General features: G+C 39.8%; 1 protein-coding gene across 2 annotated transcripts in view; it reads left to right on the forward strand.

Annotated features, from left to right (window-relative positions):
• The window catches only part of EFNB2 (ephrin B2), a 45,510-nt gene that overhangs the window by 8,949 nt on the left and 9,591 nt on the right, over window positions 1-26,970 (forward strand). Inside the window, exons 2-3 of one of the 2 annotated variants that reach the window (XM_031934929.1) lie at window positions 13,891-14,174; window positions 19,617-20,630. In XM_031934929.1, the coding sequence (XP_031790789.1) occupies window positions 13,891-14,174; window positions 19,617-19,738 (406 nt within the window). In that variant the 3' untranslated portion in view covers window positions 19,739-20,630. Of the gene's footprint in view, window positions 1-13,890; window positions 14,175-19,616; window positions 20,631-26,970 lie in introns of those variants that run through there. The other variant, XM_023217627.2, reaches the window with a different exon arrangement.

Raw genomic sequence — 26,970 nt, forward strand, 5'->3', positions numbered from 1 at the left:
TTTTACTTACCTACCAGAAATATATTCGAGGTACATTTTATATTTTTTAAAAAAAGCAAGTTCTCATAGGCCTTGAATCCGCCCTTTCTATGGGAAAATGAATCATTATTATAATGGACTGTCCAGTAAAGTTCATGATTTCTCCTAGACATGTTCTGTCTCTTTCTGACATAGATCAAGAGTGATCTCTTTAAGTCTTTTCTTCGTAATCCATAGCATTTTGTACTTTGATGTACTTAGAAAAAACCATTTACATGGTACATCATGATTGACAGGCAAGTCTTCACCACTCTACCTGTCCTAAAAGTCAGGGACACACCTTCTTCATTTCATCAGTCCCTACTTCTGTCCAGCATTGGCATTCAGTAAGCTTTAGTGGAATGGACAGACAACCCAGATTTGTGTTGATGGCAGCTTACCCTGTCTTAACTGTCATCCTTCTGCTACGAGACGTGGATGAGACCTGAGTCAATGGGACTACTCAGAGGTCCCTGGCTCTTGAACTTTAGGGTACCAGAATCCCCTGCAGGGCTTGAGAAAACACGGGTTTTTGGGCCCCACCCCCAGAGTTCCTGATTCCTGAGGTCTGGGGTGGGGCTTGAAGATGGACATGTTTAACAAGCTCCCAGGTGATGCTGGCAACTGCTGCATGAAGGCCACGCTGAGAACCCTCACCCTACACCAGCCTTTCTGGGAAAACAACTCAACATGAATGCTGTTTGGGAATCTCTGAAGAAATCTGTGGTCCCTGCCTTGCTGGGGAAGCGACAGGAATCTAAACCATTGATGGTGGAGAATTTGTTGTTAATTCAACAAGCAACTATTAAGTGTTAGGCCTGTTACTTGGCTCTAACAAGACAAGGCAGAGTGACCTGTACCCTCGAGATTTAAAGCCTAAGTCCAGTAGAGAGAAACCCAGGTGGGAGCAAGCACATTTAGAGGTAGGTGCCTGATGCAAGGTGGGGACGCAGAAGAAGGGAATGGCATTTGCCCCTGGAGGGGTCTGGAAACAGCCCAGGGGAGGAGGAGCTTGAGTCTTGAAATACTGTGGGTATCTCTAAGCAAAGTCACAGTAGACAGCTGAAATAAAGAAAACAGTAAGCAAGCCAAAGGAACAGTATTTCAGCCAAGGGCAGTGTGTGTCTATCACGTCCACCTGTGAACATGCCCCAGGATTCCCTACATCAGGCCATTGCTCAAGACGGATGCCTCACAGGAACAGCTAAACCACTGATTTCAGCTACCTTTTCATGTGAGAATTATCAGTACCTACTGCTTTTCAAAATGAGCATGATCATGGATAGGTGAGGCTATTCAGTTTCGCAAAGACAGTAGGGCAAGTGCCCTTGTAGTTTAATTAAGGGCACATGCTTTAGAGTTGGGCTATGAGTCCAATCCCAGTTTAGCCATTTATTAGCTGTGTAGCTTTAGGAGCAGTAGCCTTACTGTCTCTCAATTGTCGCATCTCTAAAATAGGGACAATAACAATAGTGCTGAATAAAAGAGTAACACAATTTCGGTCAACATTTAGTGTATTTAAAGAGCTAAGCTCCGTGATTGGCACGATGAACCAATCAATAAAACACCAGTTGTTGTTAATAAAAGTCAGTTGAATGTGTACTGTGTGCCTGGCCGTGGTTCAATTTGCCTTTGCATACAAGGAAAAAATTAAAATAGTCTGTTAATAAAGACTATAGCGTAATACTTTCACCTTAAACTCCTTGATGTTAATTTATTTTGTTTACCTGCCAAACTTCTACTCATTCCTTATGACTTTCTGCTACCTGAAACACCCTTTGTATTTCTTTTGTCCTGCTAAATTAAGTTCTCCCTCCTCTGCTTTCCTACTTTTGGTGCTTTCTTATAACACTTTTAACCCTGGACTTTCTCATTCCGCTGTGCAACTGTGGACTGAGAGGAGGCTCTTTGAATTCATTTTGTGTATTCTAGTAGAGAGGACTGTGAACAGTTGGGTTGTTGAATGAATACATTAATTCAGCCTGGAGGGATGGGCAGTGTTGTATTTTTTACATGGATATTACATGATATTTAGAAAACTGCCTAACTGGTGGACGCTGTTTTATTAACAGCGTTTTGTGTATCGCACTCACTATGTGCCAGCTGCTGTTCTAACTGCCTGACAAATACCCCTAAAACCTTCATGGTAACTGTATGAGGGAAGTACTTTTATTGTATCCATAATACCAATGGGGAGACTGTGGCCAAATTGGTTAATTAACTTAGCCAAAGTCATACTGAACTAATAAGTGGATTTAAACCCAGCTAGTCTGGGGCCAGGGTCCCTCTTTTAATCCTCTGCCTCCTGCTAATTTGGTGCATGGAGTAGTCTTTATCATATAACTAAATTAAGCATGCATTTGCTTAAAACAGTGCATACATGATGGATCAAAAAGTTTGTGGTATAATGGTTTTAATTCTGTCATTATCCATTTTGATTTATAGTCACTTTCTTATGATAGTCATGTAGTTTTAAATGGATCCTTTGAATCTTTGATATAATAAGTTTATGTCAAATCTTGGGTATAATAAGATTATACCCAATGGAAATAGAATAATGATCAGCCCATTTAAAGGATGACTAGAGAGTTATTACAATATATAATAGTCATGCATATACTGAGTATTATTCCTTTGACTGGTAATATTTTCCTTTTAAAAATTGAAACATTCACTTGCTCCTTGTTGAGAGAAAAAGAGGTCAGATTTTTGAGGGGAGATCCATTTGGTGAGATGCTGAGTGTGTGTCAAGCTAAGGAGATAGTATGACATCTTTTTTAGAGTCTAGTCACAATTAAATGCCATTTTATTTTGGATTTTGGGATTTGTGCCAGCTTCCAGCTTGTCAGAGCTGAGAAGACTCAAATCAAGTCCAGGCTTATTTCTACAGCAAACTGGGATTCTGGCTTCTTGCCTGTGGATTCATTCAGTACAGCCCATCTGGCTTTTGATGTTCTGCAAGTTTGGAGCCATTTGTTTAAGGAAGCCAGGCGGTGAATATTGGTGGGCCTGGGGTTCTCTTGACTCCAAGTGGTGCCCCTTGGTTTGCACTTTCACCATGCTTAGCATCTGCTTATCTGGAGGCCACGCAGCCGCCGGCCAGAGGTCTCCAACAACCAAATCTTCATGCCTTTTAGAACTCAGGGCCCCCAGCACATCTTCCTTCCTCCTCCTCGTCCAATTCCTTTCATGCCGTTCTCAGTAGCTGCTTGTTTGAATCACTTACAGTATTTAACTTCTGGGGTGTTTTTGGGTTTTGGTCAAGGTAATTCCAGGCTGGATGTGGTGACTAAGCAGGAAATAAATGGGTCGTTCACAAAGTTACAGTGGAGCGCTGTTTCTGTTTTCCTAAGTTGCACAGTTGTGGGGATGATCCGTATGGAAGTCAGGAACCGAGTCTGATTTTGCTCCCTTTTGATGTTACCACTACAGACCTGGCTGTTTTGTAGCCTGCTTTGTTTTTCTTCCTTTTCTTCCCTAACTCCACGGGCTGTGGCAAAGCCCTGAGACGTGCAGGAAAGTGTCTCCTGTCATACGCCCACAGCAGACCTAGCCCTGACCCTCTTCTGAAGCCCAGGAAGGAGGTGTCTGTGAGGCAGCCTGCTTGTAAAGCAATTGCACACAGCCTTGTAAACTGTGTTACTAGGCTGATGATGCTTGACTGGCAAGGTGAATCTCTTATAGCAAGAGAGAACTTGGAGAGTGTTATCTCATCTTATGCCTTATTAATTTGTTCATTCTTTAATTACACAGACACCTATTGAGCACCCTGTTTATGCAAGGTACCTGGTCGGGGGTCAGAGGGAGGGTCCCATGGTAAACAAGACAGACTCAATCCTGGAGGAGCAGGAATGGCAGCCCCTTGCTGGGCTGTTGGCCCCACCAAAAGGGAGAAGTTTCCCTTTAATAATACATGGGTAAATCATTGTCAATAGGCAAAATTCTTTGTAGTTAAAAAAAAAATGTGATGGTAGGAAGGAAAGGGATGGGCAGAGGGCTAAAACAAAAGATATGCTCTCCCTAACTCTAGATTGTCGTATTGTTGTGCTTTTCACTGTATCTTAATTCAATTTCTTCGAGTTTTTTTAATGCCAAGGCATTCCATATCTATATGATTTACGTGAGCCTTTCATCTCTGGGATTTTTCCCACTCAGGTAAATGAGCAAATGGATTTGAACACTCATGTCTAAAACAAGAGAGAACCAGCTGGAAATGCCCTTTGAATTTCTTTCTCTATGAAACCATTTTTCTTTCTGATGCCTCACCTATAAGTAACAGGAGTTCCACCTTCCTTTATAGACTCTTGCTAAAAGCGTGGTTTGGAACAAGACCGTACAGGTGCACACAAATTACAGTTGGGAAAGAAGCCTGCAGTGCATCTTGTCTCTGAAGGTTATGAAATCCTCCTGTTAGTAATGGAGCCGGCATGGTCAAGCCAATAGGATGAAATTTGGCATTTGTGAGATCACATCCCTTCTCACTTGCCCACTGTACATAGCATCCCAGCCTTACTCTTCAAATCTCCACATTTTTTCTTATCTAGCTGCAAAATTCATGGGCTGGTTTCTTTGGTGTGCGTGTGTGTGTGTGTTTGGTAAATAAAGACCTGCATTTTTATTTTGAGATAGGTGGTTAAGTTTTGTCTTTAATTTCATGGCCGAGATTATTAACTAATCTCTTAACTTTGGAAAAGACAACAATGATATTTGGAGATCACACACTTAAAGTTAGGCTTCTAGATGATTAATACAAAAGTAGATGGTATTTCAGCCTCTGCCTGTTACATACAGGTAGGTCCCTCTGTGAATTGGAGGCTTTGTGACAGTGAAAATCATGGCACAGATAAAAATTAAATAAATATTTCTGCTATTTTCCTGAAGAAAAAAAAAAAAAAAGCTTAAACTGTGAGAATACTGTCTTGGAGCATTTTAAAATAAAATTAACTTTAACCACCAGGATTTTTTTTTATCACAAATAAAAAACAAGATTAACATCAAAAGGAGTGAGTTTTGTGCAACACTGTGGCCTATGAAATGTAATATTATTTTGACTCGTATGCTAATTGTAGACTGACAGAGGAAAATGGATGATGTTTAAATAAAAGGATACACAGCATCACACGCACCTCTATCAAATGCAGGTTGAGGTCTTTGGGCCAGGAACTGGGGGCCCTCTAGCTCTGTTATTGCAGATTCAAGTTTGACAAATGAAACTTTCCTTTAGACTGTAGTTTAATTACTTTTTTTCAAAGGTATGCATGCTGAAGAGGCACAAATACACCTCACCTTGAAGAGTTGCTAAACTGGTTTGTGTGCCTATCGGCTCGCCTCACCGTGTGTTTGAATTTCTGTGCTTCTCATCTTTCCTTTTCTTGAAAAGATTTTGCTTGTCCTTGGTGTGAATTGTGCCCCCACCCCTACCCACCTAGTCTTTGCTCTCAGATTTATAACACTTTAATGGTTCCAAATTGTATAGCCTGCTCTTAGACCCCTTTTCTTTTCCTTGCATAAATCAGGTTCATGTTGCAGATGATATTTGTTTTAGGGAAGTGTGAAAGGAGGGGCACCTGTGAAAACAGGCAATTGTTCCAACACACATATACATTCAAATTAAAGCAGAAAATGTCAATTAAAACCTCCAATTACTACCTTATTTCTTGGAGATTTAAAGCCACTGAGAAGATAGTGGTGCACTCGCTGGAAGTTTTAAGGTAATTACTTTTTACTCTAAGCCGTGGTATCTGGTAACCTAATTCCGTATAAACCTGACACCCTATCACTACACCCCAGTATTTCTCTGATTTCAGAATAAGTCTGTGTAGAAACTTGTTCTGATGTTAAAGTGCAAAAGGGGGCAGTAAAGTGCTATCCACAAAAAAGGAATAAAACATTTTCCAAGTATTTCTTATTACTGCCTGTGTCTTTCTTAGGCCCTGCCTTTATTTATTCATTTTATAACAAAACTCTTATGTTTGGAGCATTGAGAGAATACCTTATTAAGCTGTTGCAGCAATCTAGCATTAAATGGAAGTCATGCAAGACTGAAGATCCTGCCTGTTGATGAAGTGTGCCATCACATTCACACGCTCATGATGCAAAGTCCTTCTTTGGGAGTATTCATATCCCCAAGTGCACAGAGCACTTCGGAAAGGAGCCTTGGTCTTTGGTGTTAATGCTCTTCTAGCTCCATATAGACGTGGCAGGCTCAAAGTACATAGTGGGGTGAAGGGTCAAGGGTTTGGGCTTATGCAGAGCAGCGTGCATCCTTTGTCAGGAGGTGACTGGAAACACCAGCCAATTACAGCAGAACTGCAGACTACTCATCCGCGTTCGGAATTGCGGAGGAACCAGTTTGCACTCTGACTTCTCTTCTTCACTGTGGGATTTGGCGTTTAATTAAAAATTAAAGCCTTTTATGGAAAAAGTACATGTTTTCCAAAATGGGGTAAATTTGAAGTGTACTTAATACAGAACAGTGGTTTGGGAATAAACCTGTGATATTACTGACTTTGGGTTTGTAGCTGCTAGGCTGAGCCTCTTGGTAAAGCTGGGATTTAGAATCTTTGAAATGTTTGTACAGTTCAATGATTAAGCATAAATTGTATATATTCCCTATTTTTCACTGATTTGAGTAAACAAGTTTGTTACAGCTTCTGTGGACTCAGAGAAATAGGTCACAACTTTAACTAGGATAATTTTATTTATCTGCTTGCTAGGGAATTTCATCAAAAGTTTAAGTCTATAGGCATTAAATATTTTAAATGCTTATTTTTAAAGTCAGTTATGAAAGATAGTACAATTTTTCTGAAACTACATTAAAAAATAGTGTTTTAATATTATCACAAAAGCATTGACTATTTATTGCAAAGAAAACACAGAAAGCTAAAAATCATTCTAAGTCCACCATTCAGTAGCCCAAAGTGTTCTCAGGTAAAGGCGGTGTGTGTGACCATTTGTTTATGGTTGTCTCCGTGCAGTCAGCAAAATAAACAGAACAACATACCATGTATCATTGATGTGTATATTTTCAACTGAAATCAGCCATCTACTTACAATGATCATATACACTGATGATATAATTTTTAAATGAAAAGAAAAATAAAATTAATTCTTTGTGGAGAGTAATGCGAATTGACTTATGAATCTCGTCCTCCTTGGCAGTTTGCTCCAGAGGTAGAAGAGCTTTATGTGTGGGCCTCCTCCCCCCACACATTTATTCCATTTGCATGTGCGTGCTCCAGCATCCATGTCAGGACTCCTGTTACATGAGTAACATGGCCCTGTTTCTCAAGTGCATGATAACTGCCGTAATTACACATAAACATTAAATATTTAAATAGATTTTTACATGTGTAATATTAGGTAGAAGTGGCTCTGGATCGCATCTGACGCTTTTTAAATAGAAGCTTTCCCACGGCATTTCCAAGCACTGTCATCGCGTCTGTCGATTTAGGGTTTACCTGGCCTGGTTATCTGTCTGGACATAGAAACTGGTAGTTGCTGTTTGTATCTTTTTGTTCTGATCTCTTTATTCTGTCAGCTAAGTATTCTTGCAGTCAGTTACTACCATATTAACTCATCCTTGTTTGGAAACTTTGGCATCTTCTTCCATGGTTTCCCTCCGTGGATCTCTCACGTCCCTCAGGAGAGCCAACAGGTTATTTTTTTCACACATTTCATTTGTATTTTCAGAGACTACACCAGCATCGAGTGGCCCCCGAGTGATACGGGTTTTCTTCTCGGTGAATCTATACTCTTTGGCCAACCTTGAGAAAACTTGTAAGAAGGCATCAGATGTTTGTGCTAAGGTGCATGTAGTATGGTCAGAGGAAGAAAGAAGCAGGGAAAGTGGAGTAGCTGTGGGTGGGAGGGGGAGCAGGGAGTGCAATTTCAGGTTCACTACACAGCTCTCCATAAAATTCTCTACTGCTGGCTTCCCACGGATCCTCCTATTACACTGGGCAAAGTGCAGAAATAGAGCGGGCAGCCACTGCCTCCCTCCTTTTCCCAGGCACCCTGTGAGACCCGATAATGCAATACTGGTCAGCAGAAAAGTCCAGACTTGACATCCTAATGTGCCATGGTCTGGTCTGTGAATGAAAATCACGTGACATGACCTCTGAACTCTAAGTGACTGGTTTATGTTTTCAGTGTATTAGGCCCGTATTTTAAACAAGCATGTGCTCATAGTGTAGGTTAAAACTTTCTGCTGTCTTCATTAATTATGGTATGTTCCAGTCTATTAATATTAAAGAATATTGTGTTGCATAATGACTTTTTTTTTTTGGAGATGGAGTCTCGCTCTGTTGCCCAGGCTCGAGTATAGTAGTGTGATCTCAGCTCACTACAACCTCCGCCTCTGGGATTCAAGCAGTTCTCTGTCTCAGCCTCTGAGTAGCTAGGATTACAGGCGCCCGCCACCATGCCCAGCTAAGTTTTGTATTTTTGGTAGAGATGGGGTTTTACCATCTTGGCCAGGCTGATCTTGAACTCCTGACCTCATGATCCACCCGCCTCGGCCTCCCAAAGTGCTGGGATTATAGGCATGAGCCACCACGCCTGGCAACATAATGACTATTTTTTGAAGTTTTTACAGTTATGACTGTGAAGTTGAAATGTCTAAATTATGGAGATCCAATTTAGATTACTAAATATTTATGTCTAATTGAGATTATTAGACTTAGCCAAAGTATCCATGTAGAAGTATTAGAGTCTAAATTGCTGAAAAACTTGAAAAAGCTTGGATTAAGTTCAATAGGTAATCTAAGAGGAAAAATAGATTCCAATATCAGATCATTTCACCATAGGCATGTTAAGTTTGGAAGCCCTACTTGAGTGTTTCCAGTTTTTTCCACATTATATTGTCTCTATATTTGATTCAAAGGCAGGGCATCTATTGTCTTGCTTAGGACTGATTCACTGGGAAAAACCGTTGGAGTTGCCTATTTCCACTCAGTATGCCTCACCCTTAGAGCAGCTTCCCATGGTTCCCAGGGAGGCCCTCCAGTGAGAATGCACCAAGCCACACGCCATGGCCTGGGAAGCAGTCCTAAACCTGGAGGTTCTCTTGGTGGAAAGGAAGAGGCAGCCTTCCTCTCCCAGGAAGACAGTAGAGAGCCGGCTCTGACTTTGCTCAGAGACAGAGCTGGTCTGACTCAGTTCTCTCTCCTTTGTGGGACATGAATCACTCTTGGTGGTCTTTGCTTTTTATTTGAGCTTAAAATCAGCAGACTTTATTAAATGACACCCCTCTCTAACCACTTTCTGTCTGGGCGAAGTTGAACAAGAACAGCCTCCCTCCAAGCGGTATGGGTTGTAACTGTGGCAGTTTCCTTCTACTGTTTTTGGTTACAAAATGAACATTGTCTGAACACACAGAAAGAAATCTGTTTTTGGCATCCATAATGGAAAGTCAGTTTAGTAATTTAAAATTAGCCAGTTGTCATCATCATAATTCTTTTTAACACTTTCAAAGTTAGCATAGGAGAAGTGTATTGTTGAATATTACAAAATATTTAGGGCATAGATAGATGTGCTATGTAGTTTGATTTATTAATGTGTCTAAGCAATCTAAAAGTAACAGGAGTTCAAATATAAACCCCATCACTTCAAAAATAGGAACTCTGTTTACTGACTTGATTATAACATATGGAACTCAATTGTTTTCCGTTAAAAAATGATAGTATTAGGAAACTCACCCCATTTGCTTTTCATATATATTCTGCTATTTGCATAATTGTCTTGAGTCCATATGTAATATTAAATATAAAACACAAATGCCATGTAGCTGGTCTGTTTCTTCCTCACCTTTTGGTTCCTGGCCTCCTGGGGAAGGGTTGCATATCTGAGCCATGGTCTCAGACTGCCAGGAAGAAGCCTCTTCCCTTCAGGAACCACTGATGTGCGCTTGGTGTGGAGCTGGACTTTCCCTGTCTCTCCATGTGACGCTCACATGTGCATGTGTATTGGCTTTCTCTTGATTTCCCTTAACTTCATGGCTTGTCTATGAACAGCTTGATTTGGGGGGGGAAATGTGTTTCCCAAAGCCAGAGTTATAATTGAATGTGCTGCAGTCAAAACGAAAAAGTGTGCAGAGAAAGGGGGCTTTTCCTGTCATGCTCATTGGGCACCAGTGTGTCTTCACCTGTTTTGTGGGTTAGGTCCATGTGTTGTGCTGAAATGAATAACATGGGATGTATGGGGCTTTGGACGGTGCTGAGCCAAAAGCAAGTGCTCCAAAGCAGCTGTGTTTGTATTATTAGTGGTTCTGGAGGTGGCTGATTGCCTTGCATTTTAAGTAGAGAGCGATTGTAGAAGACTGCCAATACTTACAACTTTTTTCAGAGAGAAAGGGTCAGAAACTCCATTTGCAGGACTCCTTGCTCTCCAGAAACGCCAGTGTGCCTGGGAGGGCATCTGCGGAAATCCAGTCTCTCCTCCTCAGTGTGTCCTGTCCCGACTCAGTGGTTCTGTGTTCAGAATTCCTATCATGTCTGTGACCTGCAAATAGTGGTACTTAATTCGACTTCAGTTTGTATAAATGTTAGCTTCTATTTGTTCATTCCTATTTTTTGTTCAACTAATACGTTCTTTATTGAGTATCTACTCTGTGTCAGCCCCTTGGGCATTTAATATTGAATTAGTCACATGTGGGACTGGCCTGCCCTCGGGGAGCTAGACTATACATTCCGAATGATCAGCGATCTCTACTTTTCTGTCACTCACAACGTCTGGCACAAAACAGGTTACTTGAGTTGTTACACTCACAGTGCTGTTGTTTGCTGCCATGGTGCTTTAGGAAGTGTGAGAGTTCCTGGGAGGCAGAGTCAATAATGCAGACTGCACATATCAAACACATGGCCAGGAGAGCTGTAGTTCAGGCTCTCAGCTCAACTGCCCTCTGTCCACTGAGAAGCCATAATCTCATCAATTAAAGTGACTGTGTGCTATGGCTGTTTATGTATATGCTTAAGAAGTAAAAGCTGCTAAAGCACTCAAGTATTGGGCCTTTTGTATTGATTTAATTAAAGGAGCCATCACTGTTTTAACGAGCTCTAGAAATAATTCTTTTGAAGAGCCGAGGATCAAATTCTTGCCTCACGTTTTGCCACAATGTGTTCTGAAAGGTGAATTAATGCATTTGGAATCATCAGGAATAGTGAGTTTTGTCAGGATTTACTTTTTACGAGCATATCACATATGCATATTGAAATGTGAGCCTCCCTGCCACATTTCCGTTTCTCCCTGCCACACTTCCTCCCTGCCGCATTTCCGTTTTGATAAGCACCCCCCTGGGTTGCCTTCACTGACCGTTAAAGATTTCTCACAAAGTTGGACGGTACACACTGAACGAAAACTTTACATCAAGAAAGGCCTGGAGTGTTTGTAAAATGAATTAAAAGGCTCATTCAATTTTTATGTGACTTATGCCTTCTGAAAATATGGCCTCAAACACGAAGATCCCCGAAGCCACATCAACTCCTGCATCCCGTGTTTTCAACCTCACCACATCAGCACCAGCAAGAGCTGTCGCTGAGACGGTGAGTGATGAGAGTCAAGAGGAGTGACTTGCATGGCCTGGGAGGAAACCTCCTGTGAATCTTTAGTTAAGTAGGAAAAAAAAAATCCTCATGAAGGAAACAGGATCTTGGGAGCATTTTGAATGAAGAAAGAGCTTAGTGAGCCAAACTTGAGACATAGGGTGTAACGTGGGAGAGTTTTAAGATTTGCAGAGATGTACAGCTTGGAAGGGGGTGTAATGCTTTTTCTTAAAAGAGCTGAATGAATGGTTGAGGAAATGGGTACATCTGGCTTGGTAAGGATCCTGATCTCTGAAGCCTGGGAAGGCCCCGGGGCTTGTAATTTAGGAATACTTCCTCTAATAGTAGCTAACCCTTATATAGTGCTGTCTGTGCAGGCTACAAAAGGAGCAGATCTAGGATAGAAAATGTTTGGAGTGGTATGAGAAACCGTAGGCAGGAATTGACTCCTGGTGTTTGTAAACCTTAAAGATGTCCTAAAAAGGTCAAGGAATAAGACAGGAGAAAAAGGAAGTGTCAGGAAGATGATCAATTTAATGTTTATGGAATTTAGTTTGTACCTGCTGCCCAGCATCTTGCCTGAGTTTTTTAACCTCAGCAGCCCATCAGAATTACTGTGTGTATGTTGGAGGGGCTGGGGGAGATAATGAAATTAGCCTCATCCACAGACATTCTGATTCAGTCTATTACTTGAGAAACTGAATTGTGTTTTGTCCATAAAGAAGATTAAATTGTCTAGAGAGAACACATTGGCATTCACAAGGTTGAGGGGATACCACAGAGGGGCTCCCTGGGATCTGCATTTGTCAAAAGTTCTAGAGAATTCTCAACAGTACTCACATGGTTGTTTTAAATATATCATTGTTATAAAAATTCATTTTTAGTTCTGTTTCACAGAAAGATTTTTTTTTTGAATGAATAAATGCCCTATGTCCTTACTAAAGGAGCTCAGTTAAAAAAAAAAAGGGGGACCATCCTTCTCTTTTGGGGGTTGTACAGTAACACATTCCCAAGAAAGAGGTAACAGCCACATACATTTTTTTCCTGCCAATAAAGAGTGCAGGTTTTTAATATGAATCCATAATATAATTTCTGTTATATTATATTATACTGTGCTGCTTCATAACCACACTCATGCACTTTTCAGAAAATTAATACCATTCATCAGCATAAATCATAAGCTATTCCCTTGGTATGGGTTTGAAATTGGGGGTGCCCTATCATCCTTGCTTTTTCTCTTAGTGAATTATGACCCTGTAGTCATCACGGCTGGTGGGCATCTCTGGTTAAAGAAAAAGGTTGAATTGGAAGGATTCAGAGGCGATTCTTTGTTCTCAGGCTTTAATATTTTAATGAGCCTGCAGGCTTGGCTGCTTACGAACGAGCTGGGATTTCTAAGTGTGTTGTTAGTGTTAGCACTTGTAGAAGGATGTTCATTAGGAAGTTCTTGTTTCAGATTTTCAGAGAAACTCCCCATTAAGAAAGATCATTCAGGAGCATGGCTAGCAAGAAAGAGGATAGGGAGGAGGGAGGCTTTTAGCGATAAGCATTAAGGGAATATTGTATCAGTAGTCTTAGTTCTAAAGATTTGCTTCTGAGAATTAATTGGAGCAAATACGTCTCAAGGGAAGAAAAAAAGATTTCTAGAGCAGGGACAGTAGTTGTCCTTGCAAGTAGAGGACTCTTCATTTTGCAGCTGAATCAATACTACAACTAATTATTTCTGGTTATCTTTTATGCATTTGTAAGACATTTCTTTTGTTCAGTGTAATAAAAAACCCATTGTTTGATCAGTGACTAACTAATTATGATAAGTAATTTGAAACATTCTTGATGAAACTTGTCTGTTAATTAACATCAGCAGCAAATGGAAACTAACAGGACAACAAAGTATTAGTGGATCCACTGTTCCCTCCTATTGATGAGATCTCTCTGTGGCATGCCCAATAAACTAAAGCTGCCAGTGGTTAAAAAATAACAAACATGTGGGATGATCTGACTCACCATGGAGGAAAAGTTATTGTCAGGTTACACAAAGGAGTACTGAAATATTACAAGCGAGACGGTGGTAAACAAATGTCAGCAGGTAGCCCGGTCCTGTGGTTTAGAGGAAGGAAAGTGGTTTCTTTCTGTCTTTCCTTTTCCTTTCGAAGCTTAATTCCAAAATACATTCATCCCATATTGATCTGACGTAAGAGGCTTTTGATACATAAAAGCATGAATCTGAAAATACGTAGTATGGGATTACCAGCATTGCCTGGCTATCTTGTAACTATCATTAATACTGTTAATTTTTTATCAACTCATTGGCATTTTTTTCTTATGCTTTTAGATTTCTACCTGGACAAGGACTGGTACTATACCCACAGATAGGAGACAAATTGGATATTATTTGCCCCAAAGTGGACTCTAAAACTGTTGGCCAGTATGAATATTATAAAGTTTATATGGTTGATAAAGACCAAGCAGACAGATGCACTATTAAGAAGGAAAATACCCCTCTCCTCAACTGTGCCAAACCAGACCAAGATATCAAATTCACCATCAAGTTTCAAGAATTCAGCCCTAACCTCTGGGGTCTAGAATTTCAGAAGAACAAAGATTATTACATTATATGTAAGTATAATTTTATTCATTTATTTTATAGAAATTAAGATAAGCTATATAGGTTTGTATCAATTGTTTGTTTCCTTAAAATTATTGTGGCAAATAATTTGGTGAGAATCTTTGCTGAAAAATTGTGCCCCCCCTTTTTTTTTTCAAAGAAACCTTCATTGAATTTGGGACCCTGTGCGAGCAGTATTCATTAAGTATACATACCCAAAGAGAAAAAAAAAAACCACTAGAATTCTTAATAGTATTGAAATAAATGTGTTATATGAATATGTTCAGCATCTCTACTGACAAAACCATTGTTCAGGACCATTGGTGGATTTTGATAGGTAAATCTTGTGCATTGCGTTTTCTCTTCACCCATCCATCCATTCACTCATTCACTCATTCATTTCATATTTATTCTGTGCCAGAGACTGTGCTTAAGGGCTAGGGATTCAGCAGTGAAAGGTGGTAAAATAGCATGCTTTCCTCAAGAAGTTATCAGTCTAGAGAAGGTGGAGCTCATAAATTAGAAAGATAGGAATGACAGGCAAAGGTCACATTAAAACCAGATTCAGAAGAAAAAGACAAAACTTGGTTTTCTCAGTGAATTACTGTTTTTTGCACATATATATGTAATTTGACACGCTGTTTCAGGAAGATGGTATGTATCCTTTGGGTCATATCTGAGGCTAACTCGTGAGGACGTGAAGTCAGCTGAGGAGCACATTTCAAGCCCATGCCTACTATGTGCAGATCTCTCATCAGTGTCATTCCCAGGGTCCCAGGTTTTGTTAAAGTCTAGGCGACTCAGACAGCTGTTTGCATCATTCAAGCAATGAAGTCTTTTTTCTTAATTTCTTTGGTTTAAAATTATACTCATAACTGGGTTGACTTTTCCAATGGCTTGGTTACCATAGACTTCAGTTTATTAGGGAACTGCTATCTGCCACTGGTTATTATTTGCTCCAAGGTGGACTCTAAAACTTTAGGTAGGAGAATCTTGGTGATCGAAGTGAAACTCTTGCATCTCAACCTATGAGCTGCACTTTATTGTTATTTTATTTTTTTGGACACGGGGTCTAGCTTTGTTGCAGAGGCTGGAGTGCGGTGGCATGATCACAGCTCACTGTAGCCTTGAACTGCAGGGCTCAAGTGATCCTCCCACCTCAGCCTCCAAGTAGCTGGGACTACAGGCGTGTAGCACTGCACCCAGCTCAAGAGCTACACTTTAAAGCACAGAATGAAAACCTATTTTTAAAGCCAACTTGACACATAGAGTAGCTTACCGAGAATTAGTAACAACAACAACAAAAGAGAGTGGTAGAGTATATACTTAGTAAGGAATAATTATTATAAGATAAAAGCATTCTGAAATGAAACAGGTAGATGGGGTGGTCAAGTATGCAGAATAATAGGGAAATCTTTGAAAATGTAAAATAGTTACCAGGTAAAATAAATGGAAACTTCAAGCTTTTGGAAGCCTAACAATGTGTTTATATTAGTGAAGACTTTTTTTTTTTTTTTTTTTTTTTTTGAGATGGAGCCTCTGTCTATCGCCAGGCTGGAGTGCAGTGGCATGATCTCAGCTCATTGCAACCTCCACCTCCTAGGTTCAAGTGATTCTTCTGCCTCAGCCTGCCGAGTAGCTGGGACTACAGGCATGCGCCACCATGGCCGGCTAATTTTTGTATTTTTAGTCGAGACAAGGTTTCACCATGTTGGCTAGGATCGTCTGGATCTCTTAACCTCGTGATCCTCCTGCCTCAGCCTCCCAAAGTGCTGGGATTCCAGGCGTGAGCCACCGCACCTGGCCTTAGTAAAGACTTTTAAAGTAAGACTTTTTCAGTGAAAGCTACTGTGTAGCATGACATTTACAGGGAACTGAAACTGATCAGATGCATTTATTAAGGAGGTTAATGCCCCTGGGTGGGGCAGGAGGAAGAAGGTAGTGGTACGGGAATAGTGGACACACTAAAGATGAGATGCTCTAGGGCAGTGAATGCATGTCCCTAAGGTGTGGATGCAGCCCAAGTCCACTGATATGCCAGTAGACCCCGAGTCTCTCCCCTTCCTTTAGCTTATGACTTCATGAAGAATGCTTTGCAAATTCTAAGTTCCCACTGGGCGCAAGTGGAATTTTAGTAAACATTAAGAGTTTAACCTTTAGTGTGAAATAATATGCAAGCTATGCAAATAAAGAATTGTTTACCAACATCTCTTTGCTTAATGTAGTGGGCATTTAGTAATTGCTTTTTATTAATACATGAGAGATTTGTATTTAGAAGCACAGTTTAATTTATAATTATAATATTAATCTACACAATTATAGCATCTATTATTTTCTGGTTTTGGAAACTCTTCATACCGCACTAACAGGTTCATTGCAGTTACTGAGCTACTCTGGCCATCAGAGCTCTCCTTAGAGTTAGGATTTACCATGCAAAAGCATATAGTAGCCTGGGATAGATGAATCTTTCTCAATATGGAATTGAGGGTCTCAACTCTGAAACTACGAGAGGCTATTTGGATGTTTCTTTGGGGGACCGTCATAAGAGCTGGGTGAAGGACTCAGGGCTCAGGGCTCAGAAGTTTGCCAGGAAGTCCAGTTGAGACTTTCAGCAGAGTTGAAAGACTTCCACGATGGCGTAGGCAGAGGAAGGCGTTTCAGATACTTGGAAAAATATAGAAGCCAGTTTCTCACCCACCCTACAGCAAAGCTCATTGATCTACAAATTTCCCTAGAAAGGAAATGGGAAATGCACAGAACAAATGTTAAAATAGTTCTAGAAATTAATATTGACTTTGTTTTGCTTCTGCAAAAGTTCCAAGACACCAAAGCAATTAATGGATTTTAAAAAGTCGCTACTTTGCATATCAAATGCACACACATACACACAGTCAAGCTCTGTACTGGCTTTTTTGAGAAGGAAAGTGTTTGAAGTTAGTAATTTTTATATCAGTACATTTATAAATAGTGCTAGGTAGCATGACAGAAAGTATTAAAATTTACATGTATGTTTTTAACACTTCAAATCGTTGGTTCACTTTGAGACAGTACATAATATTGGCATTTGAGTTGCTTTAATAAACGCTACAATGGGTTTAACCCCAAATCTGAGTGTCTAGTTGGAAAGCGCCTTCACAACCAGCATTGTTACAATAAATACCATGTTTTCGTGTGCTGGTTTCTTGCCATGGAGAGGAAAAGGAGATCTGATGCTTTGGAGGAGTGCTTGACTTTCTTCCCCCAGGGAGGAGCAGTCCGGAGGGACTGACTTGCACTGCGGAGTACCCTACATGAACAGCATTTCAAAGAATTCAACCAGGAACCTAGAGTCCTACTTGCTAGTCCTGCTTCCTGAGTTTAATGAGAAAGTCACTTTATTTCTTTGAACTTTAATTTATTTCTCTAAAAAACACTTTCAGTATTGTCATTGTTCTGGCGAATGATGGCGGTCTCCTCCGGTTTCAAGCCATCTGAGGGCTGGGCATACAAATCCAGTGTAGGAGCACTTGTTAGTGTGGTTTCAAATGGACAGGATCCTCTGTAAATTCTTTAAAAACATTTCATTTGATTTGTGGTGCTACCTGCTTTAAAATATAGTCATCACACTTGTGAGTTTCAGACATAAATATGAATTTTTCATTTGAACCGTATTTTTAAACACACTAAGTATTCTAAGTCCCCTTAGGATGTAATGTGGCAAACTGATATGCGTCCTCATTCATTCTTCTCATAGATGGTTATTTGCTTTTTAACTTCTGGCAAAATTGTATACGAAGGGTCGCCGACTTAAAATGGTTCCACTTAAAATTTTCAACTTCCTGATGCTTTTATTGGAGTATTAATTGTATTTTCAATTTAATGATATTCAGCTTACCTTGTGCTTATCAAGTATCCAGACATAGCCCCACCTAAGTCAAGGAGCATCTGTATATGGGTTTTTATTCCTGTTTAGAATTGACATTTTCAAGTGACCTATTTTAGTAATTAGCCCTGGGCCTAATTTGCATAATGAGATCTCCTAATCTTCAAGTGATGCAAAGATGGAGATATTATGGCCATGTGGTCTGAAGAGACCTTTTCTTTATTATGTTCAGATCTTTGATTGCCTTAAAAACAGAGTAGCTAATTTACATAACCTATAGTTATTTTTATTATTGTCTTTAAAGTTTTTTTTAATGTTCATGAAATAACTGTTTTGAAATTGCCCATTTTCAAGGGAAGCTGTGTCTTAGACTTACTAAATGCTCCAGTTGTTACTGGGAAAGTCTTCTTGTGTTTGTAGCCTTTATCCATAGAGTTTTCTTTGCAGCACTTTCTGTGCCTGGTTTAGTTTCTTTTCCGAGGTGACACCCAAAGCTGAATGAGTCAGCAGGTTTGGCGTGTTGGCCCTTTGCAACAGCTGTCCTTACGAAGGTTCTGTGGGCTGGTTGTTCTACCTTCGCATAAAACCTTGCAAAAGAACCCACAAAGAGGTTTTCGTCACACTACCAAAATCATGTGAGTCAGAGATGGATGAAAAATGAATGCCATTGTGTTCATACTTTTCAAGTGAACAGTAGCTACGGCAGAGCTGTTAGACCAAGAAAACCATATTAAAGAAGCACCTCCCAATGTAGCGTCATGTGGCTTTTGCATTATTTTGCTGCAGATCCATAGCTAAGACACATCTTGTGGCATAGTCCATAAGTCATCTTTTCTAAGGACTGTTGGATTAAAGGTTGTTCTGTGAGATCCACCCTGTGGTATTCATGGCATCCTCTTGGAGGCCTCCCTCACTCTCCATGCCTTGGCACAGTCTTCCTTAAGAAACACTGAACGAGTCTGGAGAAGCTGCCATTTCTTAGGGCCCTCATTGGTTTAGTTGTCTATAGCTTTTTTTTTTTTTTTTTTTTTAATAGCATGTAAAACTGGAAGGCTCCACAAACAGCTTTGCTTTTTTTTTTAGACATGTACTCCACTTCTAAGCAAAATCACAAAGTAAAATGCTTGCACAAATATAATGAAACAATATTCTTAAAAGAATCAAAACAGAGGAACTTTAGAGTCTTGCTTATGTTGTTGAGCATATATTTGTTTTCTTCTCTGCTTTTGATTTACTTATTTCTGGGGTGTAGGTTTGGCAAGTAGCACTGAAATGTACTGAATGCACTGTTCTTTAGCAAGATAGTTACGGGAGCTTTCAAATGTCCTCTTAACATATAGATTTCTTTTAGAATGTAGAATGATGTGTGGGCTGTGTAAAGCGATTATGTGCTTTATTTGATGAATTATTTATGTACTATAAATGTAGCAAAAGCCACATTTCCATCATTAAATGTAATCCCATTTGGTGATACAACAACATCAGCCTGTCATTTGGGTCCTCTGACTGAGGGGTGAGGATTTATGTTGGATACCTTGCGCATAATGGCTGAGTTCAAGCATTTAAACACATTTTTATTTTTAACCTATAGCTGTCATCTTTGTAATAGGATATTCATCAGAATGTTGCCAGAGACTGTGCATTTGGGTTCTTGAGGGATACAGCACCACCACCACCCTCCCCGCGTACAAGAGAAACAGATCAACATCTTAGGTTGAGAGTCTGGGATCTGGAAGACCCGAGTTCCTGAGTGCCCTTTGACAAGTAACTTAACCCCCCTCTGCCTCAGTCTCTTCATCTGTAAAGTGGGAATAATGACAGCACCTGCTTCACAGGGTTGATGGGACTCCAGATGGAGTGGGATCTATAACATGCTTATTACTTCCACCCTTGACACCAAATGCGTATAACTAAGAGTTAACTTTGGAGCAGGGGAGGAAGTATGAGCCTGCAGGCTAGAGGCAGAGCTGTGCTCGGCTGCAGGCTGGAGAGGATGGGCCCCAAAAGCTTGGCTGATTTGATGTCCATCCGTAAAATGGAACTCCAGAGAGTTTGCACATTTCAGTCATGCTGCATAACTTAATTATAAGATCTTCTCTCTGTCTTCTTTGAGTGTTATAAAAGCTCTTTTGTCCTTGAGCTTCCTTTACCAAGAAACATGCATTTATGTATCTTTTTGTTCATGGAATTGCCCAAGCTTGTTAGCAGATCCTTTGTAAGACCCAAAAGAGACAGACAGGGGAGGAGTCTTCAGATACATATAATCATTTTTCCCAATTTCCATGTCACCAGCCTTGCCAGGACTTTTTCTCAGTTCCCTGTTACACAAAGAAAGGAATGTATCTTTATTGATAATTTTAGCAGCATCCTAATGTGGTATAAATTGTCTTCCAGAGAAGAACATGTGCCAGGGTTGCGTTATCACTGAGGCTAGCCGGGAAAGTAGATCAGTCCATTAGTCTGATAATTAGAAGCGTTGTTTCTGTTATTTCTTAACATCACGTGAACTCCTTTTCTGGCTGTATTAAAGGTTTTCCCAGTGTATATCAGTGAGGCTCCTTATTGAATTTAATATGAATAAAGATAAATTCTTTACACTTAGGGATTAAAGTCTCAGCTTCTGCTTAACTTGAGATTGCACTGAGAAACTTCTGGCTCTCAGGTGTAATGGAGTCACGACCATGGGAATGTCTGTCCCATATGGCTCAGTGTGTAAGAAGAAAAAGCTGTTGTGGATGGAGACTCTGTTCACATTACATGACATCACCTAAGCCATCCTGACAGCAAGAATGATTTAGGAATTGCTCAGAATAAAACTGCCTTCATTATTTCATAAAATATATCTTGGTATCTTTGGCACCTGTGTTTATGGCTTTTTCAAGGTTCACTGGGATTTATAAATAATTGGACAATACTAGAGACCTAGTACAAGTATGAAAGAGGACAGGCTTCTTTCTTAGAACCTTTAAACATTCATCCAGAAGATAAAACTTTAAAGCAAAATCAAACACGAAAATAGCCAAGACGCACAGACAAATAGATATATAATTCTTAAGAGTCACATTTGTTCCTGAAGTTTCAAAATCTCAGGCTGGGTGTTTGATCACTTAGGGAAGTGTTGTGGCCTTCACATAACTCTTGTCTCACTTTGAAGTCTAGAGACACAGGTCTTAGAGCAATTTTTATCACTGTGAGAAAGCTGAGACTTAGAGAGTGTGAGTAGCTTACTACAATTCCGTTGGCCATCAAATGTCAGAAACAAAACCTCAATCCAGGGCCGCTGGACCCTTAGGCCAGCATTGTTAGTTTACAACAGTGCTTCCTGGGTCCAAACATCTAAGTGCACATGTAGCAATAGTAAAGATAGTATGCAAGCATACATAACACACATGCAGAGACAGCAGAGTATATGTACACACATGTTGCATACATAGCAACAGCAGAGAAGCTCATGAACTATAAAGGACGGACTTTCTGCTTGTATCAGACATTTTGGTACTGACGCTTTGTCAGATATTGTGTAACATATAACCAGCTTGCAATCATCTGCCCCCAAAGTTCAACTAAAAATCCTACAGTGTACTAGGAAAAGAAGGCCATGGGGAAAAGGTGGTTATGATGGCGATTTGTTAGCTCTTATGAATTTTCTTTTTTTTTTAGACATACTCTTAATTCCATTTTTTCGATAAGTCTATACTGTTTTGTGTTTTTGTGTTAGCAAGTACTTTGAGCCCCTCAATAGAAAATTGCTGCATAATATAGTTATTAAAAATAAAAATCTCTCAAACATACAAGTAGAGGTGGTATGAGACTTCAAATTGCCTTAGCCAAGTACAAGTGCAGCAGTTTTGTTGACTGGCTGGCTGGCTGGATAGACAGACTGATGAATTGGCAGACCCTCAAGCTGGAGGGTAATTGATCTCATTACAGAGGAGCCAGGCTGGGTGACAGGTCTTCTTTGCAAGTGGCTTTTTGCATTGGTGAAGTAGCCCGTTTTGTTGTTCCTGATGTTAAACAGGAGATGAAGCAAACATGGGACATTGCTCTGGATTCTTAGAGTATAGAACATGTCCCCTGGATGGAATAAGGGTCATGTGTAGGGCAAATTTAGACAGGGGCACCTGCTTGGGGTTACTGCTGGTCCCTAAGTGGTCAAAGCAAACAACGTGTCCATCTAAGCTGTGATGCCATGAGAGTGGTGCGTTCTCTCCTCTGCAATGTTACATTCTAAACTGTCAGCAGACATTGCTTCGGTGGCTGGTGAAGTCCCACCGCCTAGAGATGAACTCTGCCTCTGATGGGTGTTTTCCCCTTCAGTGGCACTCGTCTTGCAATTACTGGGTCATTAATATCATTGCGTGCAATTAGTGACAGTAGAATGAGCTAGAGGGTTGTGGGATGTGCACCCTCCCCACCATGAACTTTTTACTCGGACCCTTTCCTAGCTCCACCTTTTCGTATTTTGGCAAGGAAATTTTAATGGTCGAGACTGTCAAAATCTTGAGAGTAGGGCACTGGATTATGTGCTGGAAATAATTCACTCAAACACATGCTTCTTCGTGGTTCTGAATATTTTCGTTAGATGTTATCACTGTCCCTTCTCTGGGAAGTTTCGTTTTAAAAAATCTGATGCTTAAGTATAGCTAATATAGACAATAGGGAATTATGTTTTTATCTTTAGAACTCTTGCATTATTCTTTTCTTTAAAAATGTGAGCTTAGTCATTACTATTGAAGTGGCCATCTGGCCACCTATTTTTAAAACACAATTCCTCTATCTTAGTGGATTTTGGCCCATATTAAGCATATTAAGGCTGACTTTTTTCTTTTTTTCTTTCAAGACATGGGGTTTTATTGGGGGCTTATATACGGGAGGGAGGGAGCGTCCAGTGGCAATGGGCTGGACAAGATGTCCGCATGGCCCTGTGCAGTGAGCTGGGCAGGAAAACTGCAGCTGCTTGCCAAACAGCATGTAGTTATCTATAGCATTTCCACTTAAAACCCTCCCGCTAATGACATCCACCTGGCAACCTTCGTTTAATCCAGAACTTAGGACCTCGAGTCCCTGTACGGCCCATGTTCCACAGGATGGGCCGAGGGCTCAGGTTGCCTCTTAGACAAGGAATGACTCTCCATGTTGGCCATCCCCGGATTCCCTAGCTCAGGACACATGTTCAGGTGTGTCTAAGGCTGGCTCCTCTATGTGAAGTTATTTATTCGTTACCATTGACTCTCATGTTCCCACTGTGTCAAGTTTTTCTGAATTACTGTGGCAATAAGAAACAGTCCCTTAAATTATACTAGAAGAAAAGCCTTTTTTTTTTTTTGTCTTTTATTTTGAAATTTGTTTTCTTAACTGAGAGATTCCACCTGCGTAAATCGTCATAACTTTTAACAGTAAGATCTTAGACTTAGAAAGTGATGTTTTTCCTCAACAGAATTTATTAAAAACCAAGACACCAAGGTGTTCCAAGCAATATTTTGAGGGGAAACAACTCCATAAATATCTTATGTGGTTAGACATGGCTCTAGCAAAACAAAAAATGTCAGGGGTTGGGGGAAGTGAAGTTTATTGCCAGTGCTGTCTAGTCTTTCTCAGAAGTGTCAGTGTACATCCCTGAGCCCGGAGGGTATGTTTTCTTGATCTCTACCCCCTATGTGTACACGTGCTTGCACGCACACACGTGGACATGCACATATGTGCACCAGCCATCACTGCTTTCTGCTCCTCCGTCTTTTCACTCTGAGTGTCTGTAGCCAGTAGCTTTCCAGGTCTGTATTGTCAAAGATACCTGTGGCCCTGAATGTCTTCACTGATTGTTACTTGACATTCATACAGTTTTTAATGGTTGAAAGGCTTTATGCGAAAGCTGTGATAAAAGTTCTCCTGTTCTAGATATGGTGTTTATTGCTTTATTTTGTGACTGTTCTCTCAGTCGATTGACCTCTTCCCTCAGTGTCCAAGCCTCACATAGCATGATGGCACCTGCAAACTCAGTTCTGTATGCTGGTATCCTTTCTCTTCCCAAGTAGAAGTAATTAAGTAATCTATGTCATCGAAACCTTTTAAGTGCACATATAAACAAAAACAACTTACCAAACTGCTTCAAAGTTGTTCCATTTTTAACACTCTTATTTCTGAACTCTGGGTAGAATATCCTATTATTGTTCATCATGAATATTTGAAAGGAAATAAAACTATACCATTTTCTTTAAGAGCATCCATTTGTACTTGATAGCATCTTCAGTTATATTTCAATGCTGGCAAACAGGAGGGGAGGTCTAAATTGTGACTCAATTTTAGAATCTACTTTTTCCAAATTATTGTTTAGTGCAGAAAACTAATTAATTGTGTTGCATAGAAAAGTCGCTGAAGCTAAGCCAGTTATTACTTCTTAATGCATGATTTACTGCTTTAAATTTTCAAAACACAACCATAGCAATGTGGTATTAATTCAAGTGATTCTTCCTATCATATTGAACAATGTTTTCACGGGTGAAAAACTCATACATCCTACATCACTGATAGTTTATACAGTGTTTTAGCTGTGGCTCCCTGCATGCAAAATAAAGAGTTAATCAAATGTCAGTGAGAGCTGTCTATCAAGTAGAGAGAGGGCTTGTTTTGTTTAAATTAACTTTGCTAAATATAATTTTCTTTTTGAAAATAAATTCTTCTGTGTTTTTCTTTCTTCAAGTGAGGTCATTTAGGGAAGTATACCACATAAAACTTTTACTCTAAGATAAGGCAAATTTGGTATTATAGGATGAAGTGCTATGTGATTTGAAGTAATGCTGAATTTCTTAAGTATATTAAGCTAAACAAGAATAATGAGGCCCTTGGAAAGACATGATTATATTTCTCATTTTTCTCATTTTAAAGTCACAGTGAAAAACACATAAAAGGAAGAAGTTAGAAAAAAAATGAATGAAATTGTGATTTTCCTTTTGGCAAATTAAATAGATGTTTCTGTTTCAGAAGATTTTATTAATTACCTTTAAAGAAACAGTCATTTATTTTTGGCATTCAGTGAACATTATCATTTCCGCGTTTAGAACTTTTCTTCTAAGTTAGCATCTTAAAAGATAACTGTGAAACTCAAGGCATTCAACTACGTTAATTTGAGTGTCAGAAATTGAATTCTTGTTTCTAGAGTACATAGTTTGAATTGACGTCAGGGTGTTAAATAGATAAATCTTAGCTTCCTGGGTTGTATATTCACATTAATTATTATTATTTTTAATCAGCCTTCTCATTTTTCAACTTACCTTTTTTTTTTTTTTTTGGACACTCAGATTTGATAGCCCTGTGGTAGAAGAAAACAGTAATATAGTTTGGTATGTTGTTGTGTTTATGTTTATTTTAAAGTCACGGCTTTGCTTTCCATGTTGTTACTGGATTATGCTTTTTTTAGTTCCTCAGTTTGCCAAGATAACAGTCTTCCGATCTTCAGAAGTCTGTGTCGAGCTTCCAGAAACTGATGTGTAGGAAGACTAGCCTAAGAAATCCAAATTAGCAAGGCTAGCATGTGAGAACATGCTGGAAAAGAATAGCTCCCATAGATATTGACAGAGAATGTTCATAAAATGCTGCTTGTTTCGTGGTCACATGAGAGTGAGTTGTGTCCAGTGCAGCTGTATGGAAGGGCATCGTTTTTATTCTTACAACTCTGTGGTTTTCATGACCCTGGATGCTTATTATGTCTCTCTGGTGCACTTCTTCAACGGAGTTGATACAAGTCCTTGCTTTCAAATGTCCATCAGCCCTCTGCTCCACCCCGGCCCCGTACAAATACGCTACATTTTAAAATAATTTCAAATACCCTCCGTAGGATTTATATTTCTTCGTGCTTCATTCTTTCCGTAAGAACTGTGATACCATTATTCTGTAGGATATTTTTGTGCTTCCCCTGTTTCGAATCTCTGTGCCAGTGACACCCATGTGTCGGCACAAATCCAGAAGTTTGACTGTCCATCTGATTAGCACACTCTTAGCAATGTGGTGGACTAAACACAGCCAAGATGTGGGGCTGGAGCTTAGCCTCCTGGGAGCGGAGCAGTGAACATCAGATGAAGACATGTGAAAATGGAGTACTACTTCCTCTTCGCGGGGATGGGCTAAAAAGCACAGCCAGAAATATTCTTGCCCTTCGAGTCTGCTTTATAGTTACTCACTGGTTCTCTTTTTTTTCCTACTCAGATAACCAGTATGCTCTTCCCAGTGACTGAGAACTGTAGGTGCAAATAGATGGCAAGCCGCAGATGGTGGCTGTGTGGTTTCAGATGTGTTCCTGAACTTCTAGACGATGTGAACTCAGGGAACTTTTAGACGATGTGAACTCAGGGAACTGATTTTGCTGAGGAGTAATCTCTGCCCACTGGAAATTAGGCCCTGGGGGGAACAATGTAGTGACTTCTGTATACTTACTACATGCAATTAGACCGCTGAAGCAAAAGCTTTTAAAAGCAGACTGTAAAATGCCCATGTATCTTTATTAAGCCTATTTTCCAACTGGATAGAGAAACTTTTCTAGTAATTTTTAAATTTATAAAGTCTGTTTTTTTCCTGAGCCAAGGGAGAAAAACTATCTGGGCACTAAAAGCTTAGTTGTAACAGTGTTACTTTTTCTGTCTCTGAATGATTAAATGTGATTTCGTCTATTTGGCAATACTATGATTGTGGCTGCATTAGATCATGCTGATAGAAAGATACAAAGAAAAACAAGTATAATGAACTAACAATTTATTTTCACTCTTTCTCTAAGTTAAAAATTCCTGGTACATTCAAGTGAACAATGAAAATAATTGCAAAATTGTCTCCTGAAATGGAAATAGATTTTTTTTATTTCCAAACATTAGCAATTTCTTGTTATTTTTCAAAATCAGCCACTAAGCCTTTCAAAACTTCTTGGTGACTATTGCAGGAGAAATCAGAATATTAATCTT

This window comes from Piliocolobus tephrosceles, chromosome X (genome assembly GCF_002776525.5).
Source record: "Piliocolobus tephrosceles isolate RC106 chromosome X, ASM277652v3, whole genome shotgun sequence".
NCBI classification, from domain to species: domain Eukaryota; kingdom Metazoa; phylum Chordata; class Mammalia; order Primates; family Cercopithecidae; genus Piliocolobus; species Piliocolobus tephrosceles.